At 38.6% G+C, this 25,725-nt stretch overlaps 1 protein-coding gene across 2 annotated transcripts in view; it reads left to right on the top strand.

The window, feature by feature from the left end:
* KATNBL1 (katanin regulatory subunit B1 like 1) overlaps positions 1 to 18,615 on the top strand; it is a 66,759-nt gene extending 48,144 nt beyond the window's left edge. Inside the window, exons 3-10 of one of the 2 annotated variants that reach the window (XM_025390576.1) lie at positions 4,617 to 4,657; positions 6,166 to 6,445; positions 10,490 to 10,608; positions 11,802 to 11,852; positions 11,943 to 12,032; positions 12,383 to 12,472; positions 13,742 to 13,835; positions 16,919 to 18,615. In XM_025390576.1, the coding sequence (XP_025246361.1) occupies positions 4,617 to 4,657; positions 6,166 to 6,445; positions 10,490 to 10,608; positions 11,802 to 11,852; positions 11,943 to 12,032; positions 12,383 to 12,472; positions 13,742 to 13,835; positions 16,919 to 16,951 (798 nt within the window). In that variant the 3' untranslated portion in view covers positions 16,952 to 18,615. Of the gene's footprint in view, positions 1 to 4,616; positions 4,658 to 6,165; positions 6,446 to 10,489; positions 10,609 to 11,801; positions 11,853 to 11,942; positions 12,033 to 12,382; positions 12,477 to 13,741; positions 13,836 to 16,918 lie in introns of those variants that run through there. The other variant, XM_025390577.1, reaches the window with a different exon arrangement.
* The last annotated feature ends 7,110 nt before the right edge of the window (positions 18,616 to 25,725 follow it).

Below are 25,725 nucleotides of genomic sequence, written 5' to 3'. Positions count from 1 at the left end.
AGAGTAGCCTTAGGACTACTTACTTAAAAACACGGGGGCCACCAGCAGCCCATAGCCTTTTTGTCAAAAATTCTTGACCCTGTAATCTGAGGGTGCCTAAATGTATTTAATCTGTAGCAGCAACAGCCCTATTAACAGAAAAAAAAAAACCAGAAAATTAACTTTTAGAAGGAACCTCATTGTCAGTACACCTCACCAAGTCAAAAATATCCTTAATCAGAAGGCAGAAAGGTGGCTTATTGACTGAAGAATTTTAAAATACGAAGATATCCTGTTAGAGATAATTTAACACTAACCACTGGTAATTCACTTAACCCAGCAGGTTTCCTGACTGAGAATCCAAATTTAAAGAGACCTGAGCGTGAGTGTTTAGATTTAATTGGTTACCGTTCTAAAGTCAGACACGATTTAAGAGAGACCCCTTTCAAACGGGGCGGCACTTATTTATAGACGGCTCTTCCTGGGTAATTGAAGGAAAAAGACATAATGGGTACTCGGTAGTCGATGGGGAACTCCTTGCAGAAGTAGAGTCAGGAATACCACCCAGTAATTGGTCTGCCCAAACATGTGAATTGTTTGCATTAAATCAAGCCTTAAAGCACCTGCAGAGCTAAGAAAGGACCATTTATACTGATTCCAAACATGCCTTCTGGGTAGCTCACACCTTTGAAACAAAAAAAATTAGACTGAACGAGGTCTTCAAAGGCCAAGACCTGGTCCACAAGGAATTAATCACTCAAATATTAGATAACCTCCAGTTGCCAGAAGAAATAGCTGTTGTCCATATCCCAGGACATAGAAGAGAGAATCTCTTTTGAAAGCCAGGGAACAGCCTTGCACATCAAATCGCCAAATAAGGTGCCGTTTCCTCTGAAATGCCTGTTGTTCACTTAACCCCTTGCCTTCTTCCCCCAACTGCAGTTCCCATCTTCTTTCCCACTGAAAAAGAGAAATTCATAAAATGAGGGGCCAAAGAAAATTCAGAAGGGAAATGGGTGTTACCAGACCAAAGAAAAATGTTATCCAATCCCCTCATGAGAGAAGACCTCTCTCATCTGCATCAAGAGACTCACTGGGGGCCTCAAGCTATGTGTGATACAGTCCTTTGGGTTTATGGATGTGTAGGAATTTACGCTTTGGCATGACAGGTTACAGATAGTTGCCTAGTATGTAGGAAGACTAATAAGCAGACCCTCAGAAAACCACCTCTTAGGGGAAGGTATCCGGAATTAAGACTGTTCCAAAGTATCCAAGCTGATTACACCAAGATGCCCCCAATTGGTTGTCTAAAGTATTTACTAGTAATAGTAGATCACCTTACTCATTGGGTAGAAGCTATTTCCTTTCAAGTGCAACTGCTAATAATGTAGTCAAAACATTAGTTGAAAATATTACACCCAGGTTTGGATTAATAGGAAACATTGATTCAGATAATGGGACTCGTTTCACTGCACATGTCATTAAGAAATTAGCCCAGGTACTGGATATAACATGGGAAATCATACTCCCTGGCACCCACCTTCATCAGGAAGAGTGGGAAAAAAAAAATGAACCAAACTCTAAGAAGCCACTTAAGCAAATTTTAGTCTTAGAGACTTGGTTGCCATGGACTAGATGCCTTCCCATTGCCCTGTTGAGAATCCGAACTACTCCTCGGAGAGATGTCGGCTTATCCCCTTATGAAATGTTGTATAAGTTGCTCTATTCGCACTCCACTGCTGACATTCCCAAGTTCGAAACAAAAGATCAGTTTCTCAGAAATTATGTCCTTGGTTTATCTTCCACTTTGTCTTGCCTCAGAACTAAAGGTCTTTTAGCACAGGCACCACCCCGAGAGTTTCCAGTACACCAACATCAGCCTAGGGACCACAACCTCGTCAAAAGTTGGAGGGAAAGAAAACTCGAACCAGCTTAGGAAGGACCCTGCCTAGTGCTTCTAACCATTGAGAACACAGTTAAAACAGCAGAAATAGGATGGACTCATCACACCCAGGTCAAAAGAGCACCACCTCCTCCAAAATCATGGACAGCTATTCTAGGGCTAACTCCAAACAAGCTAAAGCTAAAATGGGTTTGATCCTGTTATGTTGCATCTCTTTCTTTTTCCCATCTATTGCTAGTCCCCTTGTTATTAATGTAACTAGGTCAAGTTCACCCCAAACTATTACCTTTGATGCTTGCCTTGTGATGCCCTGTGGAGATGTGTCAAACCAGAGGCAACTCTCCACTTTGGAAAAGTATCTTTGTCCTTCCCAGCTCTTCTCAGACTGGAATTCTGTTAACTGGGATAAGTTAGTTTGGGAAGAGTTGGACGAAGATTCCAGTATAAACTGAGAGTCTTGCCCTCCCAATACAAAGCTTTTATGCCATAGTTGATCCAACATTCTGTGGACCACTAAAGAGCAAGAATAGACTGCCCCAACCAGTAGTTGTAATTTCCTAAAGCCATACATTCATTTTACTAAAGGAACAGCTTCCGCTAACTGTCAACTAAACCAATGCAATCCAGTACAGGCTATTATCTCAAACCTCTTAAGTTCTTCCCCTTCTCTAAGCCAGTTCCCTTCTTTAAGCCGGTTTTATATATGGAGGCTGAGGTTTCAGGAGCAGACCCAAATCCTTTGAAATACTCTTCATTGCTCCCCCACCACCTACACCTTCCCCTAAGCCTTCTTCCAGAACCTCCCACAACAAAACTATTGTTCTTCCTCCATCTAATGACAAGACCAAGGTAGCTATTGTAGAAGTCAAAGACCTAAAACAAACTTTGGCAATTGAGACAGGATATCAAAATGCAAATGCCTGGTTGGAATAGATTAAATATTTCATCCACACTTTAAACAAAAGCAATTGGTATGCTTGTGCACACAGCAGGCCAGAGGCCTAGACTGTCCCCTTTCCACTACGATGGTCCTCCAGTCAACCGGGCATGGGCTCTATGGTAGCTCTTTTCCAGGATTCCACAGCCTGGGGTAACAAGTCATGCCAAGCTCTTTCTCTGTTATATCCCGAAGTTCAACACCCTGCAGGTCAGCCGAGGGCCATCCAGCTTCCGTCTCCCAACACTGAGTTCACTTTGTGTCTCTCATGACAAAGAGGAAACTTAGCATCCCTTAGAGACCTAAAAGGTTGCAGTGAGCTTAAGACTTTCCAAGAGCTCACCAACCAGTCAGCCCTTATACGCCCCTGAGCAGATGTATGGTGATATTGTGGTAGACCTTTGCTGGACACTCTGCCAAGTAACGAGTGTCACTTGTGCCCTAGTCCAATTGACTATCCCTTTCACCCTGGCATTTTATCAACCAGAGAAACTAAAAAATCACAATGTCATAAAGCAAGGGAAGCCCGTTATGGGTCTTTCAACTCCCACATTTATTTAGATGCAATTGGAGTCCCATGAGGAGTACCAAATAAATTTAAGACCTGAGATCAAATAGCTGCTGGATTTGAGTCAATATTTTGGTAGGTGACAATTAATAAAAATGTAGATTAGATATATTACACCTATTACAACCAACAGCAGTTTATTAACTATACTAGATATGCTGTTAAAGGAATAGCTGAGCAATTAGGGCCTACTAGCCAGATGGCTTGGGAAAATAGAATGACCTTAAACTTGATATTAGCAGAAAAAGGGGAAGTTTGAATCATGATTAAAACTCAATGTTGTACCTTCATCCCAAACAATACCGCCCCTGATGAAAGTATAACAAAGGCATCGCAAGGTCTAACTGCTCTGTCCAATGAGTTAGCAAAAAACTCAGGAGTAAATGACCCCTTCACAGGGTGGCTAGAAAAATGGTTTGATAAATGGAAAGGGATCATAGCCTCCATCCTTACTTCCCTTGCGATTGTAGCAGTAGTACTTATCGTTGTTGGATGCTGCATCATATCTTGCATCCGCAGGCTAGTCCAAAGACATATAGAAACAGCCCTTACTAAAACTTCTGTCAGTTCCCCTCCACCGTATTCTGATAAGCTCTTTCTTTTAGAAAACCAAGCAGAACACCTAAGCCAAGACATGTTAAAGAAGTTTGAAGAGGAGACCTATAAAATTCAAAAGGGGGAAATTGTTAAGTACAATGAGTTCTGAGTTCCTCTGGGAACCAGTATGTCAGTATGTTCAGCTTCCTTATATTTTGTTCTCCATTTTAAAGTTTAACTTCCTTGATCTTTACACCTCCTTGCCCTTAGTTTTAGTAAACAACCCCCGTCTACCCTTTATACTCACATATTTAGAGTCCTAGGTCATCCTTAGTCACCTGCTCTGTCCTTAGTCATCCTTAGTCACCTGCTCTGTAACCATCCTTCCCGCCAAAACTGCTCACCCCGCCACTCCGGCTCGTACCCAAAGAGCCTATCGGAATTAGTTTAGACTGTGCTGTCCAACCCTAGCCAATAGGGAAATGACACAGCAGTAGGGACTAACTGCATTAGGGATAAGAACCCCTTCTCCTCCCTTGTCCAGTGTACTCTTGTGACCACTTCAGGCGCGAGTGGCACCCTTCTGCAAAAGTAAATTGCCTTACTGAGAAAGCTTTTTGCTGGAGCGCTGATGATTCTTTGCAGCACCGAGCATTTGTTTCTAACATCAACTATCTACTTTCATTTTTCAGGTTAAGAAATCTCCAAAACAGTTGGCTGCTTATATAAATAGGTAAGAGTTTCTTTAAAGTTTGTGGTAAACAACAAATATGGAAGCTGGGTAAGGATGACATTAAGGGAAAAAATAAGCATTCTCTTTTGTCATCATAATAATTAACTTATTGTCAGACAGCTCCTTTGTGCCAGTATCTGCACTAATAAACACATCAATATTGTCTCTGCTCCTTACAACGGTCCTACTCTATAGATAACATTACCCCTAACAGCTGATGAGAAAACTTAAGATCAGAGAAGTTAAGTGATTTGTTCAGAATCATATACCTAGAAAAGTGGTAAGAATGACATTCATTCTCTGATCTGCCTAACTTCTAAAGGCACTTTCTACAAAACCACTGGTTTTCAAAGTGTGATTTGAGGACCTGGGGGTCCCTAAAGACCATTCATGGAATTTGTGAAGTCAGAATTACTTCTATAGCAATGCTAAGACATTGACTGTCTTCATTTTCATTCTCTTTTTTGAGGGCACAATATAATTTTTCAAGAAGCTGTATGCCATTTGATATCACAATAGACTGAATGGAGAAGCAGAAATGAGAACCCAGCTGTCTTTTGTTAAATCAGATATTAGAGATATATAAAAATGTAAAACAGTACCAAACAACAGTCTGTCGTTTGAATGAATTAACAAATGTTTTTAAATTTTGTTTTAGTTTTTACACAGTAAATATCAACAGATATTATTCACATAAAAAATTATTTTGGCCGGGCATGGTGGCTCACGCCTGTATTCCCAGCACTTTGGGAGGTCAAGGCGGGTGGATCACAAGGTCAAGAGATTGAGATCATCCTTGCCAACGTGGTGAAACCCTGTCTGTACTAAAAATACAAAAATTAGTTGGACGTGGTGGCACGCGCCTGTAGTCCCAGCTACTCAGGAGGCTGAGGCAAGAGAATCACTTGAACCTGGGAGGCAGAGGTTGCAGTGAGCCGAGATCACTTCACTGCACACCAGCCTGGTGACAGAGCAAGGCTCTGTCTCAAAAAAAAAAAAAAAAGATTATTTTGAGTCATTAATAATTTTTAAGGGGGCAAAGCATCCTGACACTAAAACATTTGAGAACCACTATATTAAACCATGAGGCTTGCTCTATTGTGTTCTGTCTTACTCAAATAAATTAATATACTTCAGCTTGAACTTTAAAATATACAAACTTGCAATCTTATTTGCTACTTTGTTAGGAAAAGATTAGGTTTCTAGAAAATGTTGTGATTTTCTTACTCCCAGAATGGCCTTTAATATTTCATTTTTAAAAGCATTCTAGTTATTATGTCTGTCTTCATTTTTATTTGGTATAAAATGTCATCCTTTACATTGTCTTCCAGATAATTTGTAATTTCCTTTTTACTTTCCTCTTCAACTCAGAATTAAGATTTTTAAAATTCTACTTCGAATTTTAGTGGATTACAATCACAAACTATAGCCTATTAATTCTCTGTTTAAAACTTTTAAAGGATTTCATATTGTTCTTTTTCATTTAAGAAAATAAATTCTTTTTACAGAACAGTTGGACAAACTTTGAAAAGCCCAGATAAACTTCGTAAAGTGATCTATCGCAGAAAGAAAGTTCATCATCCCTTTCCAAATCCTTGTTACAGAAAAAAACAGTCCCCTGGAAGTGGGGGCTGTGACATGGCAAATAAAGAAAACGAACTGGCTTGTGCAAGCCACCTGCCTGAAAAATTACACCATGATAGTCGAACGTATTTGGTTAACTCCAGTGATTCTGGTTCTTCACAGACAGAAAGCCCATCATCAAAATATAGTGGGTTTTTTTCTGAGGTAAGTCTTTTCTCTAAGTCATGTCTAGTTTAACTTTGTTCCTGTAATAATCTTGATTTTTTTCTTTGCCATATTCCACTAGCAGAATAATTTGCCACCTATTGAATGTAGACTTATTTGAGTCATAGTAACTCCCTGAGACAATTTTCTAGATTAGCCAAATTTGAATTAATAATTTATTCCATTTCTCTAAGATGGGATGAAATGCTTAACAGGCTGCTAAAACTATCCAGAATGACAAGTTAGCCAGGAGATATTTAAAGGAAGGGAAAAGGAGAAATCTTGGCTAAAAAAGTGGAGCACTAGGCCAGACACAGTGGCTCACACCTGTAATCCCAGCACTTTGGGAGGCCGAGGTGGGTGGATCACGAGGTTAGGAGTTTGAGACCAGCATGGCCAACATGGTGAAACCCCATCTCTACTAAAAATACAAAAATTAGCTGGGTGTGGTGGCAGGTGCCTGTGATCCCAGCTACTCAGAAGGAGGCTGAGACAGGAGAATCGCTTGAACCCGGAGTTGGAGGTTGCAGTGAGTTGAGATCGCACCATTGCACTCCAGCCTGGGCAACAGAGCGACTCCGTCTCAGAAAAAATAAAAATAAAAAGAAGGACAACATCTGCAGGCAGATCACCTGAGGTCACGAGTTCCAGACCAGCCTGGCCAACATGGTGAAACCCTGTCTTTACAAAAGTACAAAAATTAGCTGGGCATGATGGTGGGTACCTGTAATCCCAGCTGCTCGGGAGGCTGAGGCAAAAGACTCACTTGAACCTGGGAGGCAGAGGTTGCAGTGAGCCATGATCGTGCCATTGCACTCCAGCCTAGGCAAGAGAGCATGACTCCGTCTCAAAAAAAAAAAAAAAAAGTGGACCACCGAAGCCAGTTATCCAGACACATTTAGCTGGGCTCTCGAAATTGCCTAGTTAAAGCATAGTTCAGGCAAACCTGCTGTGGTTTGCTGCTCTTCTGGCTCAAGCAAAACTGGTTGTTTTAACAGACTCAAAAGCGTTTTTGAGAGTGATAGAAATATTCTACAACTGGACCTGGCCAACATGGCAAAACCCCATCTCTACTAGAAATACAAAAATTAGCTGGGCATGGTGGCACACTTTGGGAGGCCAAGGTAGGTGGATCACTTGAGGTCAGGAGTTCAAGACCAGCCTGGCCAACGTGGCAAAACCCCATCTCTACCAAAAATACAAAAATTACCTAGGCGTGGTGGTGCACACCTATAATGCCAGCTACTTGGGAGGCTGATGCTCAAGAATTGCTTGAACCTGGGAGGCAGAGGTTGCAGTGAGCCAAGGTCATGTCACTGCACTCCAGCCTGGGTTACAGAGTGAGATTCTGTCTCAAAAAAAAAAAGTGGACAAAGGACACAACAGACACTTTTCAAAGGAAGACATACATGTAGCTGACAAGCATATGAAAAAATGCTCAGCCTAAATGCTAAACCTAAAATCACTAATCATTAGAGAAATGCAAATTGAAACCACAAGATATCTCATACCAGTTAGAATGGCTATAATTAAAAAGTCAGAAAATAACAGATTCTGGCAAGGTTGTAGAAAAAAGGGAACACTTATACACTGCTGGTGACAATGTAATTTAGTTTCAGCCATTGTGAAAGCAGTGTGACAATTTTTCAAAGAACTGAAAACAATCTCATTATTGGATATATACCCAAAGGAATATAAAACATTCTACCATAAAGACACATGTATGCGTATGTTCATCGCAGCACTATTCACAGTAGCAAAGACATGGAATCAATGGAAATGCCCATCAGTGATAGACTGGAAAAAGAAAATGTGGTGCATATACACCATGGAATACTATGCAGCCGTAAAAAGAACGAGATCATATCATTTGCAGTCACACAGGTGAACCTGGAGGCCATTATCCTAAGCAAACTAATACAGGAACGGAAAGCCAAATACTTCATGTTCTCAGTTGGAGTGGAAGCTAAACCCTGCACTAGTGCATATGGACACAAAGATGGGAACAACAGACATGAGGCCTACCTTAGGGTGGAGGGTGAGAAGAGAGTGAGGATCAAAAACCTACCTATCAGTTACTACACTTACTACCTGTGTGACGAAATAATCTGTACACCAAATCCCCACAACATGCAAACTACCTGTATAACCTGCACATGTGTCCCTGAACATAAAATAAGTTTGTTTTGTTTTGTGTTTTGAAACAGGGACTCTTGCTCTGTCACCCAGGCTGTGGTGCAGTGGTACAATCTTGGCTCAGTGCAACCTCCACCTCCCATGTTCAAGCAATCCTCCCACCTCACCCTCCAGAGTAACTGGGACTACAGGCATGTGCCACCACACCCAGCTAATTTTTATATTTCCTATAGAGACAGGGTTTTGCCATGCTCCGCAGGTTGGTCTCAAACTACTGAGCTGAAGCGACCAACGTGCCTCAGCCCCATCCTAAAGTGCTGGGATTACAGGTGTGAGCCACTGTGCCTGGCCAGTATAAAAGTTTTTTTAAAAAGTTTCAGTTGTGCATTTTTAAAACTACCACAGTGAGACATGTTTCTCAAGAACCTCCAAAACGTTACATTCTCAATTTCACTACTTTTCGCTAAACCTTACATTTAACTAACAGGTTTATTGCTTATTCTTGTTTCATACCTGTTTTCTTGATTGCCAGTACCTGCTCTAAAAACCTAAATCTGAAAGTGATACCATAGCATCTTAGCCAAGTTAAAATACATATAACCATTGACCTAACTGTTCCAATTGTAAAATTAATTTTAACAAAATATCTGTACAAGTGCACATATTTACATATATCAGGATGTCCACTGATGCATAGTTTTGATAGGTAAAAACCAGAATCTAAATAAATTATGGTATATAAAGACTAGAGAATATGCTGCTGTTTTTTGTTGTTGTTGTTGTTTTTAAGAGATGAGGTCTCACTGTCTCACTGTCTTTCCCAGGCTGGACTCAAACTCCTGAGCTCAAGTGGTTCTCCCACCTCAGCTTCCCGAGTAGCTAGGACTGTAGGCACACAGCACTGTGCCAGGCTATGCTGTTGTTCTTTAAAAGTGAAGTTGGGCCTGGTGGAGTGGCTCATGCCTGTAATCCCAGCACTTGGGAGGCCAAGGTGGGCGGATCATGTGAGGTCAGGAGTTCAAGACTAGCTTGGCCAACATGGCAAAACCCCATCTCTACTAAAAATAGAAAAATTAGTTGAGTGTTGTGGTGGGTGCCTATAATCCCAGCTACTCAGGGAGGCTGAAGCAGGAGAATCACTTGAGCCTGGAGGTGGAGGCTGCAGTGAGCTGAGATTACACCACTGCACTCCAGCCTGGGCAACAGAGCAAGACCCTGTCTCCAAAAACAAGCTTAATCTATGTTTTGACATTGAAAAATATTCATATATTATAGGTAAAAAAGGTTTTGAACAATATAGATAATAACTTTTTCAGAGTGGTTATATGTGTACTTAGTTTGTCTTTGTCTAGAAAATAGTCAGGAAAGATACATATCAGTCTGTTAACTGATTATTTCTGCAGAGGGATATTGGATGTTTTTGTGGGCAGGTAGAGAGTATTTACTTTTTATCTTACATAGTTCTGTGTTAAACACATTAGAACAGGAAAATGACACTTCATTACCTAACAATAAATAGATAAATTTAAATGATACTACAACACTTGTCAAAAACTGAGTTTTTGTGATTCTCATGCCATTCATTTGGTAATGACTAGCCTATATGTTTACATTTTTCTTTTATCCATGTTATAAATTAAGTCCTAGTTTATAGGTCAGCTAAAAATAATTTTATAAATTATTGGGTTTTAAAAGAAAAACGGTAGCTAGTAAAAAGTATAAACGGGTCTTAAATTTGTTCAGATCATTTGTTTACTATGGTCAACTGCAGTATTCCCTTTAGTGGGCCAGTAAAAGGAGTTACCTTTGCATAATATTTAACTATATCTACCAGAACGATTTAATAAAACAATAGTTTCATACCCTGTTTCAGTATGCTTTTTAACAAATCGGATTATTGCCTTTCAGGTTTCTCAGGACCATGAAACAATGGCCCAAGTTTTGTTCAGCAGGAATATGAGATTGAATGTAGCTTTAACTTTCTGGAGAAAGAGAAGTATAAGTGAACTTGTAGCTTATTTGTTGAGGTAAGTGTGATGTTTTATCCTCTTTGTTCAATCACTTTTTTTCTGAGACAAGGTCTTGCTTTGTCATCCAGGTTGGAGTGCAGTAGTACAATCATGGCTCACTGCAGCCTCAACCTGCTGGGCTCAAGCAGCCCTCCCACCTCAGCTTCCCGAGTAGCTGAGTACAGGCGCACATCAGCACACCTGGCTAATTTTTTAAAAACTTTTTGGAAGACATGAGGTATCATGTTTCCCAGGCTGGTCTCAAACTCCTGAGCTCAAGTGAACCTTCTTCATTATTCTAAACTGCCTATATGTAGCTTCAGTAGAGACAGTGTGGCTTACATTACATTCGTCACCCATCTAAGAGTAACCAAAATACAGAAAACAGTGTTTTATCAGATTGAACAAACCTGTTACCTTTTCTGACTGCCATTCTTACCTGTAAAACTAAGAGATAACAATATGGGAAAACTAACCTTCTAAAAATCCCTTTTGAGGCCAGGTGTGGCAGTTCTTGCCTATATCCCAACATTTGGGGAGGCTGAGGTGAGAGAGTCACTTGAGCCCAGGAGTGAGAGACTGAGCAACATAGCAAGACTCCATCTCTACAAAAAATAAAAATAATTAGCCAGGCACAGTGATGCGTGCTTGTGGTCACAGGTACTTGGGAGGATCGCTTGAACCCAGGAGTTGTAGTGAGCTGTGATTATGCAACTACATTCCAGCCTGGACAACAGAATGAGACCCCGTTTCTTGAAAAAAATTTTTTTAATAAAAATAAAAAGTAAACATCCCTTTTGAGTGGGAATTTGAAGCATTACTTTCCTCATTGTATTCAAGTCTCTCAAATGTTACCTTAGGGAAGCCTTCTTTGACCACCTTATTTTAAAATACCTATTACTCCACTCCCTATTTCCCTTTCCTGTTTTATTTTTCTCCATAGCACTTACATCAACTTGCTCTATATGTCTTATGTCTAGTTATTTGTTTATTACCTGTCTCTGCCCCACCCCCCAACCCCCACACTTGCTCACACACTGGAATACAAGCCCTGTGTCATTTTTCATTGCTGTATCCACAGACCTGACTCATTGTAGATACTGACATTATTAAATGAATGAATTTCTCAAATGCAGTGTGAATAATCATAATATGAAAGTAAATAAGGAAATCAGCTCTCTAAGGCAATGCTATTCTTTTTATACTCTCAGGATAGAAGATCTTGGCGTTGTGGTAGATTGCCTTCCTGTGCTCACCAATTGGTAAAAACAATATTTTTCAGAAAAAAAGTAAGATTAAAGGAGGTCAAATTATGGCCCATCCATATTTTTATAACTTGGTATTTATTTTAGTTTACAGGAAGAAAAACAATATATCTCACTTGGCTGCTGTGTAGACTTGTTGCCTCTAGTAAAGTCACTACTTAAAAGCAAATTTGAAGAGTAAGTGCTAATCTGAATCTTGATTCATTTTTCTTTTTCAACATCCTTGATTTTGTGCTTTGTGAGTACGTAGTAGATTGGGCTCCATGAGACATAACAAGGTTTCTGTTTTCAAGAAGCTAATAGTACAATTAGGAAAAGAGTATGAAATGACTAAAGGACAGTTATAAAAGCATCTCTAAACAAATTACATGAAATATACTTTTGTGAAATAGATCATGAAGGTAACAACTTTTTAAAAGGGAAGAGACCAATGTGTGTATGTGTTTTTTGGGAAGGAAAGTATCATCTCTTATAAAAAGGATTCTTAGATGAAAACACTTGAATTTTGTAACAAAATGTCATTTCAGATATGTTATAGTTGGTTTAAACTGGCTTCAAGCAGTCATTAAAAGGTGGTGGTCAGAACTATCATCCAAAACAGAAATTATAAGTGATGGGTGAGTATACCTTTAAAGATAAACTCATGCTGAAATTTTCTTCAGGAAAGCAGCTTGATTAAACTAGGTAATAATTTTATCCCATTTTCATCAGTGTGTGGTATTTATTCTCTTCATATTCAGAGAGATACTAACTTAAGAGACTGTTCATTTGTGAAAACCACACCTGGAAGTTGAATTCCAGAGCCTCCTAACCCCCTGTATCTCTTCTTCTGGCACAACCCTACCCTTCATTTTAGAAGAAAAACACAATAGCAGTTTAATCCTCCTCTTCGTTATATGAGTAAGGGACGGAAAAGAGATGCCCATAGTTGAATAAGGAATGGAGGCACCCTGCAGGGTCCTTTAGCCTAGACATTAACCTGAAAGTCTGGTGTCGATGTTTATAGTTCTAAAAACTATATTATTACCGCCTTGATGTGAAAATTGTGGGTATTCTACTAGAGTACAGCCAGATTATCATGAAACCACAGAAAAATATCTCCCAACAGTTTCCTTAAAGTCCATAATTTTGGGCCAGGCGCGGTGGCTGATGCCTGTCTGTAATCCCAGCACTTTGGGAGGCCAAGGCAGGCAAATCACTTGAGCTCACAAGTTTGAGACAGCCTGGGCAACATGATGAAACCCCGTCTCTACAAAAAATACAAGAATTAGCCAGGTATGGCGGTGTGCACCTGTAGTCCCAGCTACTCAGGCTGAGGCAGTTGGATCGCTTGAGCCCAGGAGGTGGAGGTTGCAGTGAGCCGAGATGGCACCACTGCACTCCAGCCTGGGCGATAGAGCCAGCCCTAGTCTCAAAAAAAAAAAAAAAAAAAGAGTCCACAATTTCTTTTATAGGCTCTCAAAATTTTCTACTTCACACCCAAGCAATGTCCAAATGTTCCAAATGCCTGGTCATTTTCTTACCTGCTTTGACAACTAAGTATTTTCTTTCTTTTCTTAAATCAAAATCAAGTACGAAATTTTATTAATTTTGGAATTGACAAAACATCTTTTGTTTTTTCCAAGAATTAATTAAATTGGAAGTATATGGGGGTATTATGTGAATAAACCTTTAATTTTCATGACTGACGTGTATTATTCTAAAAGTTATTTGACTTTTTAAAAAATTTCTCTCCACATTCCCGAATGTTTTATTTCAAATAGCATCATTTTCTCCTGATAAATACCTGAAAAATTTTAGAATGGTTTTTATTATGCATATTTATGATGAAAGTTTGTATCTTAATATATTTGCTTTCTCATTTTTCTTCCTTTTTTTTGTTTTAGAAATATAAAAATTTTAAAACAACAATTAAGTGGATTATGGGAACAGGAAAACCATCTTACTTTGGTTCCAGGATATACTGGTAATATAGCTAAGGTAATCTATATTTAAGCTTATAAATTAAACATTGAAAATGAGAATATTTTACATTTATTAATGAATTTTTCAAGTCTCTAGGCAGAATAATTTGGTACTGTTCTGATGTCTAAAGTCAATTTCATATTTGCAAATGCTTCAGGTCCTCTGGGTGTAACTGTGACCTTGGCAGCAAGCACAGGAATTGGCCATTGAATATGTTTCATGTACAGCCCCTGATATGCTGTGCTAGAGGATATTTACAGAGGGTTTTAATCAGAGAAAAATATTTGAAAAAATTTTGAGAATCCAGTAAGGAAAGCATCAGAAAACAAGATGAGGAACTCAGGAAACAAGGGATAAGGAACACAATTAAATGGTTTTGGAGATTAATTTTTACTTTTGCTAATGTTATGCTTTTTGAGAAGGTAAACTATTTAAATCACAGTGAATTTGACTTTGGTCTTTATTGATTTATCTCTTAAAGGAAAAAGTTAAAATTGGTAGTTTGAATTTTAATATTTAAACTCCAGAAAACATTGGTAGTTAGGCCGAGCACAGTGGTTTATGCCTATAATCCCAGCACTTTGGGAGGCCAAGGCAAGCAGATCACCTGAGGTCAGGAGTTTGAGACCTGCCTGGTTGGTGAAACCCCGTTTCTACTAAAAATGTAAAAAATTAGCTGGGTGTGATGGCGCATGGCTATAATCCCAGCTACTCGGGAGGCTGAGGCAGGAGAATCGCTTGAACCCGGGAGGCGGAGGTTGTGGTGAGCCGAGATTGCGAGCCATTGTACTCTAGTTTGGGCAACAGAGTGAAACTCCGTCTCAAAAAAAAAGAAAAAACATTGGTAGTTAAAAAATAATTGAAGAAAAAATTGTAATTCAGAAATACTTTTACTCTATTACTGGGCATACTGCTATCATAAATGGGCATTAGTCAGGAATATAAAAAGCATTCTTTGGTTTTAAGTATATATATATTTCTATATATATATTTCTAAATATATAAATATATATTTAAATATATATTTAGATAAATAAATATATATTTAGAAATGTATATATATTTTTAAATAAGAGTATTTATGTCATGGACCTAGTTACAAAATTTTTCTCATAGCCAAAACAATTACTTAGAATTCAGGGGAAAAATAAATACAATGCTAAGGGAAACAGAGGCTTGGGCAAACCCAGGTATCCTTGAGGGATAATCTGGTTTCTACTCCAAGATCATAAGTTCACATCTTACAGGAGACAGATGCTTTCAGGAAATGAATCTAGCTGAGGGAAGAAAAGCAAATGGGAGTGATACCAACAGTGACCAACCAGAAGCTTATCTCCTGTCAAAGTGACAGCCACAAGGGAACTCTGGCCATTGCTATGGAAGACCATGGCCGCCCCGCCAAAAAAAAAAGGTCTCAGATACCTTCAAAAATAGAAGCAAAATGATATATCAACCAAGTTTGTTACCACCGTATAGGATTTTACTCTATAGAACTGTTTTTTTGGTTTTGGTTTTTTCTGAAACGGAATCTTGCTCTGTCGCCCAGGCTGGAGTGCAGTGGCATGATCTCGGCTCACTGCAAACTCCGCCTCCCGGGTTCACGCCATTCTCCTGCCTCAGCCTCCCGAGTAGCTGGGACTACAGGCATCCACCACCACGCCCGGCTAATTTTTTGTATTTTTAGTAGAGACGGGATTTCACCGTGTTAGCCAAGATGGTCTCGATCTCTTGACCTCATGATCTGCCCGCCTCGGCCTCCCAAAGTGCTGGAATTACAGGCGTGAGCCACCGTGCCTGGCCTATAGAATTCTTATTGATGAAAATCTTATAAACAAATCAATTTCCTAGGAGGTTTTTGTTGTTGTTTTAGGTTTTTAGAGCATACATGACCAGTATTACCTTACTCTAAAGGGGTGTTGCATTCTGTATAGCACTAAAAAATGATTGTTCCTTATGACTGAAATTTGCTTTCAATCATAATTTTTTTTTTTTTTTGAAACAGAGTCTTGCTCTGTCACCCAGGCTGGAGTGCATTGTCGAAAGCTCGGCTCACTGCAACCTCCGCCTCCTGGGTTCAAGTGATTCTCCTGCCTCAGCCTCCCGAGTAGCTGGGATTACACACATGCCTGGCTAATTTTTATATTTTTAGTAGAGATAGGATTTCACCACGTTGGCCAAGCTGATTTCGAACTCCTGACCTCAAGTGACCCACCCACCTCCACCTCCCAAAGTAATGGGATTACAGGCGGGAACCACCACACTTGGCCACAGTCAGTTTTTTGCAAAGGGAGAAGCTTTATTGTGAATATGACTTTAAGGTACCGTTTATTATTGAGGACAATATTGAGTGATTAAAAGTTCAATGTGAAGTTTCTTAAGTTATGATGAGACTTTATTACAAAATTAAACCATCAAATTAATTTGTAATTTTTTGAGTATAGAAATTGAAAGAAGAGGGCCGGGCAAGGTGGCTCATGCCTGTAATCCCAGCACTGTGGGAGGCCAAGGCAGGCAGATCAGGAGGTCAGGGGATCGAGACCATCCTGGCCAACATAGTGAAACCCCATCTCTACTAAAATACAAAAAATTAGCCGGTTGTGGTGGTGCATGCCTGTAGTCCCAGATACTCGGGAGGCTGAGGCAGGAGAATCACTTGAACCCTGGAGGTGGAGGTTACAGAGAGCTGAGATCGCACCACTGCACTCCAGCCTGATGACAGAGCAAGATTCTGTCTCAAAAAAAAAAGAAATTGGAAGAAGAGGCTGTTGTCAAGCTGGGTTCAAGTGAATATAGCACTGATAGTAAACAGCACTGATAGAATTTCTGTGAATGTTAGCTATGAAAGCAGAGTTGTTTGAGCATAGGAACTAACACATTCATTTAGCACTTAGCAAATATTTATTGAGCACATACTATGTGCCAGGCCCTGTGCTGAACAACTGCAGGTAAAAGCACTGAACAAGACACATCTTTTACCCTCAAAAGGCCACAAAAGGAAACTAACGCAAATTAAGCAACAAGAAAAGAAAAGAAAATGGTTTGTTTTTGTGTGTATTTACTGTACTGTCTAATGAAATGTTTTTGTTTTATCTTCTAAGGATGTAGATGCTTATTTATTACAGTTACATTGAGAGATTTCATCTACTAAAGAGCATTTGGTTTTTCAAAACATCCCTGAACTGTATAATTACAAAAAAAAAGTCTCGTCTGAGAACTGTGAACTGTGGAAGAAATCAAAACTATTTTTTCTTTTAAAAAGCCACATAATGAAACCACTAATGAAATCCCAACAATCTACTTCACATTGAAGTGGAAAAATATCCAAAAGGAGCAGCTTCAGTTTCATTGAGGTGAAAGTGCACTATGAAGATTATTCACCTTTGCTGCATTTGGGAGTTATATGGTTATTTGGTAACATTAAGAACTACTGGATTTTAATGCAATCCTGCATAAAAATATAATTTATACTATGTGAAAAAGTAAGACAGGACTTATTACTAGGAACCACCAAGACCAATCATCATTAACTTTTTTAAGATTGTGTTTTATTAAAAAAAAAAACAAAACACTTAAACGTGTGCAGCTATTTTCTTATGTTGAAAAGACTGAAAGTTTAAAACATGAAAAAATCAATATTAAACATTTTTTGTTCACACTGAGATACTGTGTATGTAAAATGCCTTAATTATTAATAAGCCAATATGTTATGATACCAATATCTGTTTTAAAAAACTAAAACCAACCATGCTTCTGGCATGATAAAATCATGGAATTAAATCAGGGGTTTACATTCTTGTAGAATGTTCTTGAAACACTCTCCGCACCATTTTTAAAACTTGAGAATAGTTTTAGTATCTCTGATATTTTTTGCCAGAATCATCATGTCATGTATGTATGTGTTATCCCTATCTAAGGAAAAAGGTGAATATGTTTTCGTATGAATGTTTAACTGGAAGTGTCCATGGACTTGGCTAATTTATATTTACTTTTTATTGTACATAGATTTCTAATAGTTTTCATTCCTGTATCATTTAAACTTCCTTCATTTGAGTAAATTGACTAAATATTTCTATTTTTTGCTTTTTTAAATTCTGATTTTGTATGAATTCTAATTCTTTTTCACTACATATGTTTTTTTAAAGAGTTACATGCAGTGATTTAGAGTGGTTTACAGTTAATGCTGACCTTGTATTTTAAATTCCAACACTTTGTGTCACTACCTCCTCTAATGGTTAGTATGATATGCTAGCAGACTGTATGAGGTCTTTTTTTAAAATACCATTTTTAGTGTCAGTGAACCAAATTCTGGAATGTCTTAACAGCTCTAAATCTTACTTGTCTTGAAGATGATTGGAGTTGAATACCACTGCCGGTGGTTCACACTTCATCCCATCCTTGATATGCCTGACAGCCATCTGAGCAAAGGTTTTTAGTAATTGAATTTCTCTGCAGTAGTCCTTCAAGCACTTGAATGTAAACCTTTAGCATTTACCCGTTTAATGACTACTGATATGAATCACAAGCAAACTTCTTGCTTTAAAAAGTTATGTTTCACTGAGTTCTGGTTTTGTGTAGCTATATTTTATATAGCTAGATATTCCTCACAGTGAACATGAATTGTAATAATTATTTCCTTAAGTCTTTAGATTAGGATAATTTCAGATTATTGCACTTCTGTGATTTGAGAAGGTGAGTTATTTAAGAGGCCAGTTTTCAGGACATGGGAATTTGAATTGTAAACCTGTTATCTCTGTGTAACTTTAACATGATAAAATATAACCTTTCTTTGTGCTTATTCCTGTAGTTATCACTGTCTTATGTAACAGTTTGAACCAGTTAACTTGGTTGGAGTATGGTACTAAAGAGGCTGTGGACAGGAGTTTGATGCTTTTGTAGGTTCATTAACTTTACATACACACAAAATATTTTTATAGCTATTGATTTCACCTTCCTTCAGGTATCCATCTCACAAATTCAGGAAGACGGTATGTATAGCTTAGCATAAACCTTTCGTCTCAAATGAAAACATTACTCAAATAATGGGTATATGTGATACTGTAGACTTTTGATCTAACATTTAAAATAATAGATTCAAAATAAGATATCTAAAATACTGTGTAATGTTTAGTTTCAAAGTATTAAGTAATATTACATCAGATATTTTTCATATTTTTCTCTGGGTCAGATCATTGACTAAACTGTATCTTCAAAAATCAAACTTCAATAAATCAGACTTCAGAAAAATTAAGTGTAAGTACAAATGACATATAAGAACAGGTATTATATTGGTAACACACCTAAATTTAGGTTTTTTGAAGGCATGTAGATAATACTTTATATTACATACTCAGAGCTATATAAGTCAGCAGAGTTTTTAGCTTACAAAGATTATTGAGTAGTATATACTCCTAATTTCTGTTCTTGGCCTTTGCAGTTTCCTTAATACCTGCCCCTCTCAGTTATTGAATTGATTAGTATTAAGTGATTTTTAAGATTCTTGGATAAATGATATTAGATAAGTAAGTATTTTTGAACACTTCTGTTGTTATTAAGCCCTTTCATGCTACAGCATTTTCATTAGAACAGTGTTGATCTCCAGGAAGAGCCAAAGAGAGTGTTTACAAAGATTTGGCTGTTGTATTGACCTAGATTAGGACAATTACTGTCTGTCGCTGCTAATTTGTTGCTGTGCTGCTAAGCAGTATACAGAACGGAGGGACTACCCGAAGTCTCTATGCCTTCTTGGTTCTTCTGTCTTAGGTTTTCTGTGCTTGACTTGGCTAACTTTGCAAGTATAGGGGCAGGTAGTTTATTGAGGTGATAGAGGGTTATCAGATAATTTGCTTCTACTTGGGACAAAGTAGATAAGTTTTGTAATGGGTGATCATGATGAGAATAATGGTTAAAAGTTAGGAAGTATCATTAGATGGCTTTTAAAATTAATATTTGGCAATGATTGCCAAAGGCAATTGGCACTATTTACATGAATCTTGAGATGTGAGAATTGGGATGTAAGTATCTCTGTCCATTTGGGGGAATCACAGATACCAGCATTGAACTCTTAAGGGCTCCTGAGGAATTAAATCCTAATGCCTCTAAATTTACTCAGTACAAGTCATGTCCTAACCTTAACCATGGTTGTGTGGGTTCAAAGCAAGGTTTCTGACCTTTGAAACAGTAGTTTTCTCAAACTTAGAACATTTCTATATTTTGCCAAGTTGTTCATATAATTAATATTAATGGATAACTAATTGGAGTAATGATTATTAGCTACTAAATGCTGATAATAGAAGTCATATTTAAATGCTTAGTTACTTAAGTTAGTCAAGGACTCTGAAAAAATAAGGTTTAAGTTAATAATTTCATCAGTCATTTCCAGTTACCTTATTTAAGAACAAGATGGTAATGCAGTTGCCTTTGTTTATTTAAATAGAAAAAATTAAATTAGGAGAAAATGACCCAACTAGAGCGATGTATTTGGACACACTACTTCTTATCTTTCAATATAGACATTTTCTGGATTACCATAGATGGAAATAGTATTACTGGACATACGTTGGTAGGTATTTACTTCTATGTTTTTCTTTTTCCTTTAATTTCGAATACTTCTAGCTACAAAAATTGTCAAAAACTTTGCAACACACTATACCTCCCCCTTTTTTATTCTGTAACAGAATAAAATAACAGAGCCGCAATGGCTCACACCTGTAATCCCAGCACTTTAGGAGGCTGAGGCAGGCAGATCACCTGAGGTCGGGAGTTTGAGACCAGCCTGACCAACACGGAAAAACCTTGTCTCTACTAAAAATACAAAATTAGCCAGGCGTGGTGGCACATGCCTGTAATCCCAGCTACGTGGGAGGCTGAGGCAGGAGAATCACTTGAACCCAGGAGGCAGAGGTTGCAGTGAGCCGAGATAGCGCCATTGCACTCCAGCCTGGGCAACAAGAGCGAAATTCCTACTCAAAAAAAAAAAAACTATCCCTCCCTGAACACCGTATGTTTCTAATTTTTCATCTACTTGATTGATTCAGTAATAGCACCAACTATAACAAGGAAAGTAAGTACTGCATATCATATATCCAGTATACTGAGTCCATTTTCCAATGCTATATTTAAAACATGTAGATACTACAATTTTCTCTGAGCCAAATCATTGACTTAAGAGTATCTCCTAAAATTAAACTTCAATAAAATCTCAGTACAACTACAAAAAATATGTATACCAAAGTATTTTACAGACAGTAATTGGTCATAAAAAACCAAAAGACATAGCTGCCCTGTACTAGTAATTTCATAAAAGGGGCCAAGGCGCAGTGGCTCACACCTGTAATCCCAGCACTTTGGGAGGCCGAGGCAGGCAGATCATGAGATCAAGAGATCAAGACCACCCTGGCCAAAATGGTGAAACCCCATCTCTACTAAATACAAAAATTAGCTGACCATGGTGGCACGCACCTGTAGTCCCAGCTACTTGAGAGGCTGAGGCTTGAATCACTTGAACCCAAGAGGTGGAGGTTGCACTGAGCTGAGATCACACCACTGCACTCCAGCCTAGCGACGGGGTGAGACTCTGTCTCAAAAAAAAAAAAAAAAATTCGTGAAAGGGCAGCCTCATAGCTGACAATACATTTTTCATAGCAAAGCTTGTTATAATTTCTTTTATATATAGAATTATTACTCTCTGAACTAAGAAGTTTTCAGATGGGAGATGCCAGGAATCCAGATAAGGATTCACTCCCCAGATAGTGTTGATTACTAAGCTTTACAGTATATTCTGTATTTTCATTTAGATTTAAAGCAAGATTTGTCTAAAAAAATGTCCTGGACCTGGACCTGCCCAGGACAGTTGTGACACTAGATTTACACCAAAGGTACAGAGAGTTAACGCAAAGCATTTTCTAGGGTAAGAAAGAGTTGTCATGGGAGTCCTGGAATACACTGAATCACCAGAATTACTTGCTTCCAGAATTATTCTATTGCATTTATCCACAAAACCTGAAATGAGCCTGGACTTGAATTGGACCTCATTTTCCAGGAGTCAAGGGTAGAGTTAGCAGTCAGGCCCAGTGGCTCACGCCTGTAATCCCAGCATTTTGGGAGGCTGAGGTGGGCAGATCATAAGGTCAGGAGTGTGAGACCATCCTGGCTAACATGGTGAAACTCCATCTCTACTAAAAGTACAGAAGATTAGCTGGGCGTGGTGGCGGGCGCCTGTGGTCCCAGCTACTCGGGAGGCTGAGGCAGACGTTGCAGTGAGCCGAGGTAGTACCACTGCACTCCAGCCTCAACTACAGAGCAAGACTTCGTTTCCAAAAAAAAAAAAAATTATTATCTACATTATTCATAGTTTCCTTTTTTTTTTTTTTTCTGTTAACGGAGTCTCACTCTGTCACCTAGGCTGGAGTGTGGTAGCACAATCTCGGCTCACTGCAAGCTCAGCCTCCTGAGTTCATGCCATTCTCCTGCCTCAGCCTCCAGAGTAGCTGGAACTACAGGCACCCGCCTCCACGCCCAGCTAATTTTTTTTGTATTTTTTTAGTAGAGACGGGGTTTCACCATGTTAGCTGGAATGGTCTTGATCTCCTGACCTAGTGATCTGCCCGCCTTGGCCTCCCAAAGTGTTGGGATTACAGGCATGAGCCAGCACGCCTGGCTAGTTTCCATTTTTTTTAACTTACTAAGTTAATAAACAGCAAAGCAAATCAACAGAAAATTAATGCTCTTCTAATTTTTTGAATTAAAATATTTTGTGATTGTTTGGTTTTGTCATTCAGGAGCTTTTTAAAGTGATGATAAAATTACTTTTTTAAAGATAACTGCACGTAAGTTTAGTTACGAGCGGGGCAGCTCACACCTGTAATCCCAGCACTTTGGGAGGCCAGGGCAGACCAATCACTTGAGGTCAGGAGTTTGAGACCAGCCTGGCCAACATGGTGAAACGCCAGTTCTACCAAAAATACAAAAATTAGCCGGGCGTGGTGGCAGGCCCCTGTAGTCCCAGCTACTCCGGAGGCTGAGGCAGCAGAATCACTTGAACCAGGGAGGTGGAAGTTGCAGTGAGCCAAGATTGCGTCACTACACTTCAGGATGTGCGACAGAGTAAGGCCCTATCTCAAAACAAACAAACAAAGAAACAAACAAACAAACAAAACACAGCAATGAAAAGAAACCTAACGTGTTAGGCGTTTAAGAAAATCCAATAGTATTGATTTAGGACCGTGTTGTTGGCATGGTCTCATAATCAGCCATTTCTGCTGTGTCAGGCTCCATTTTGTAGTTAATAAGTACGACTGTATTCTACAAATCTCCAATATATGAAATGCAAAAGATAGCTTTGAAAGTTTCTGAAGATTTCTGTGTAGAAATTATACTTTGACAAACTATTCGAACTACAGTTCTCCTTAAATTTCATCAGTTATTTAAATATTGACAAGTTGGCCGGGAGCGGTGGCTCAAGCCTGTAATCCCAGCACTTTGGGAGGCTGAGACAGGCGGATCACGAGGTCCGGAGATCGAGACGATCCTGGCTAACACGGTGAAACCCCGTCTCTACTAAAAATACAAAAAATTAGCCGGGCGTGGTGGTGGGCGCCTGTAGTCCCAGCTACTCCGGAGGCTGAGGCAGGAGAATGGCGTGAACCCGGGAGGCGGAGCTTGCAGTGAGCTGAGATCCGGCCACTGCACTCCAGCCTGGGCAACAGAGCGAGACTCCGTCTCAAAATAAATAAATAAATATTGACAAGTTTAGAATTAATAAAAGCTACAGTAATTATAATGATTGATGTGCTTGGTGTCATCTTCAAGAGAGTAGCTAATGTTTTAGAATAGTATTACGTCGTGTATCTTAAGATTTGCTTAGACACATGATAGACTTTTATAATTGGAAATAAGTGAATACAGTATGACTTTCTTCTGTATCTATATTAGGTAGTGGGACCTAACAGGTTTTTGAAAATATAAGTTGATGTGGAAGGACTCATAAGTTTTGTGTTTAAATGACATGAAACTTGGTGCTTCTTTAGAAACGTTAATGCAACTGTTGAGTAGTGTGATATTTGAGAAACTGCATTATATCTTTGAAATCAAATACTTTAAAATATATTTATAAGATATACACAGCTTCCATGTGCTTGTAGCAGCTGGCACATTCACATTTGTCATAACACACGTGGCATGAATTTCAAGCCTGCTACTTTTTTTTTTTTTTTTTTGGAGACAGAATCTTGCTCTGTCACCCAGGCTAGAGTGCAGTGGCACGATCTCAGCTCACTGCAACCTCCACTTCCCGGGTTCAAGCGATTCTCCTGCCTCAGCCTCCCGAGCAGCTAGGACTATAGGCACACACCACCATACTCAGCTAAATTTTGTATTTTTAGTAGTGATGGGTTTCACCATGTTAGCCAGGCTGGCCTCAGACTCCTGACCTCAGGCAGTCCACCCACCTTGGCCTTCCAAAGTGCTGGGATTACAGGTGTGAGCCAGCATGCCCGCCTGGCCTGTTATTTTTGTCTCTTAGTCATTTGTTTCATCTTTTCTTTTAAGAAAAAAGCAACAGTTGACTTTATAGCAGGGAAAGCTTCCTCCAGTACATTCCAGTAATGTTTATTAGCAGTTATGTGAGTAAGTTGTAACACAACCATTATAAGCCAAGTGTTAAAGATAACAAAGAAACATATTTGGTTCAACATTCAACAAGTAGGTTGTAAGTAGCAACTACAACTTAATTGTATATTAAAGTTGCATATAAAGAACAGAGCCTCGGGGAGCATGAGGGAAAAAAAAACAGAACCTCAAAATTAAAGATCAATCTATGGAATTTTTTTTCTTCAAGTTAGACTAATCTCTTTTCTTGTTAGTCATTGTGATAATACAGCTCTCTAAAGTAATATTTCAGGTTTCCCAAAACTTTTATTGGAGAATTAATAGTTTCATGTCCCAACTGATGTTGATAGGTGTGATTGAGAGTATGTCTAAATTTCTCTGTTTATTGCAGTCCTTGTTTCTAGATGGTAAACACAGGCATTGGGCTGCCAGATACTTGGTGTGTAATAAAATGTCAACAAGTTGAGGTAGTGAGGCTCTCCATAATAAACAGATTACTTGCTATATGCTTGTTAGTGTTAAGTGCAAAGGTAAGGTGCAGTCCCTACACTCAGAAAGTTGTTTTAAAATACTAAATGTATTATGTTTCTAAAAGCATACTATTTTGGAAAAGACTTTGAAAGCTTTAGTTCTAACTTACACTTTTAGGAAGATCCAGATCTAAGGAATTTCAAACTCAAATGTAAAATGTAGTATTGCATGTCATAAAACCAGTTTTTTCTTTACATAGTATGTTACTTTTTTCTCCGTGACTGGCTACAGAAGGAAGCTATTTGCAGTACTATCAATAGGACCCTCAGACCTTTATAATCAAAACTCAAGTAATAATTAGGTTTAATAGAGAGTTTTGTATACCATGGCCATCCCTGTTTATTTCTAAGTTAGATATATGATATTCATACTTATATATTAGTTCATTGTCCATACTGTGATGTCTTTTGAAAACAATAGCATCCAGTGGACTAAGGTACAACTTTCAAGGGCACTTGTTTCTTTCTTCCTTCCCTACACATTGTGACTTGTAGAACGGGTAGCTGCTGGGAAGTTTTCCCTGCAAGAACTTGACGTGGAAACTTTCTGATTGCATCATTTCCAAATCATCTTTTTTCTTGGCTATAAATTTCAAAAATTGTTAAACATCTTAATGTTCTTTGGCATCACACCATTATTATTTTCACTGAAATGATGACTATCTTGTTTAACCATTAATACCTTTGAAGCCAGAGATGTTCCATTGGAGAAACTAATTCAAATTTAAACATTTGCTAAAAAAAATAAAATAAGTATTTCTACTTCTTTT

The sequence above is a fragment of the Theropithecus gelada genome, chromosome 7a, assembly GCF_003255815.1.
Source record: "Theropithecus gelada isolate Dixy chromosome 7a, Tgel_1.0, whole genome shotgun sequence".
Taxonomy (NCBI): domain Eukaryota; kingdom Metazoa; phylum Chordata; class Mammalia; order Primates; family Cercopithecidae; genus Theropithecus; species Theropithecus gelada.
Note: the sequence above shows the minus strand (reverse complement) of the source record. Positions and strands in the feature narration are given on the sequence as shown.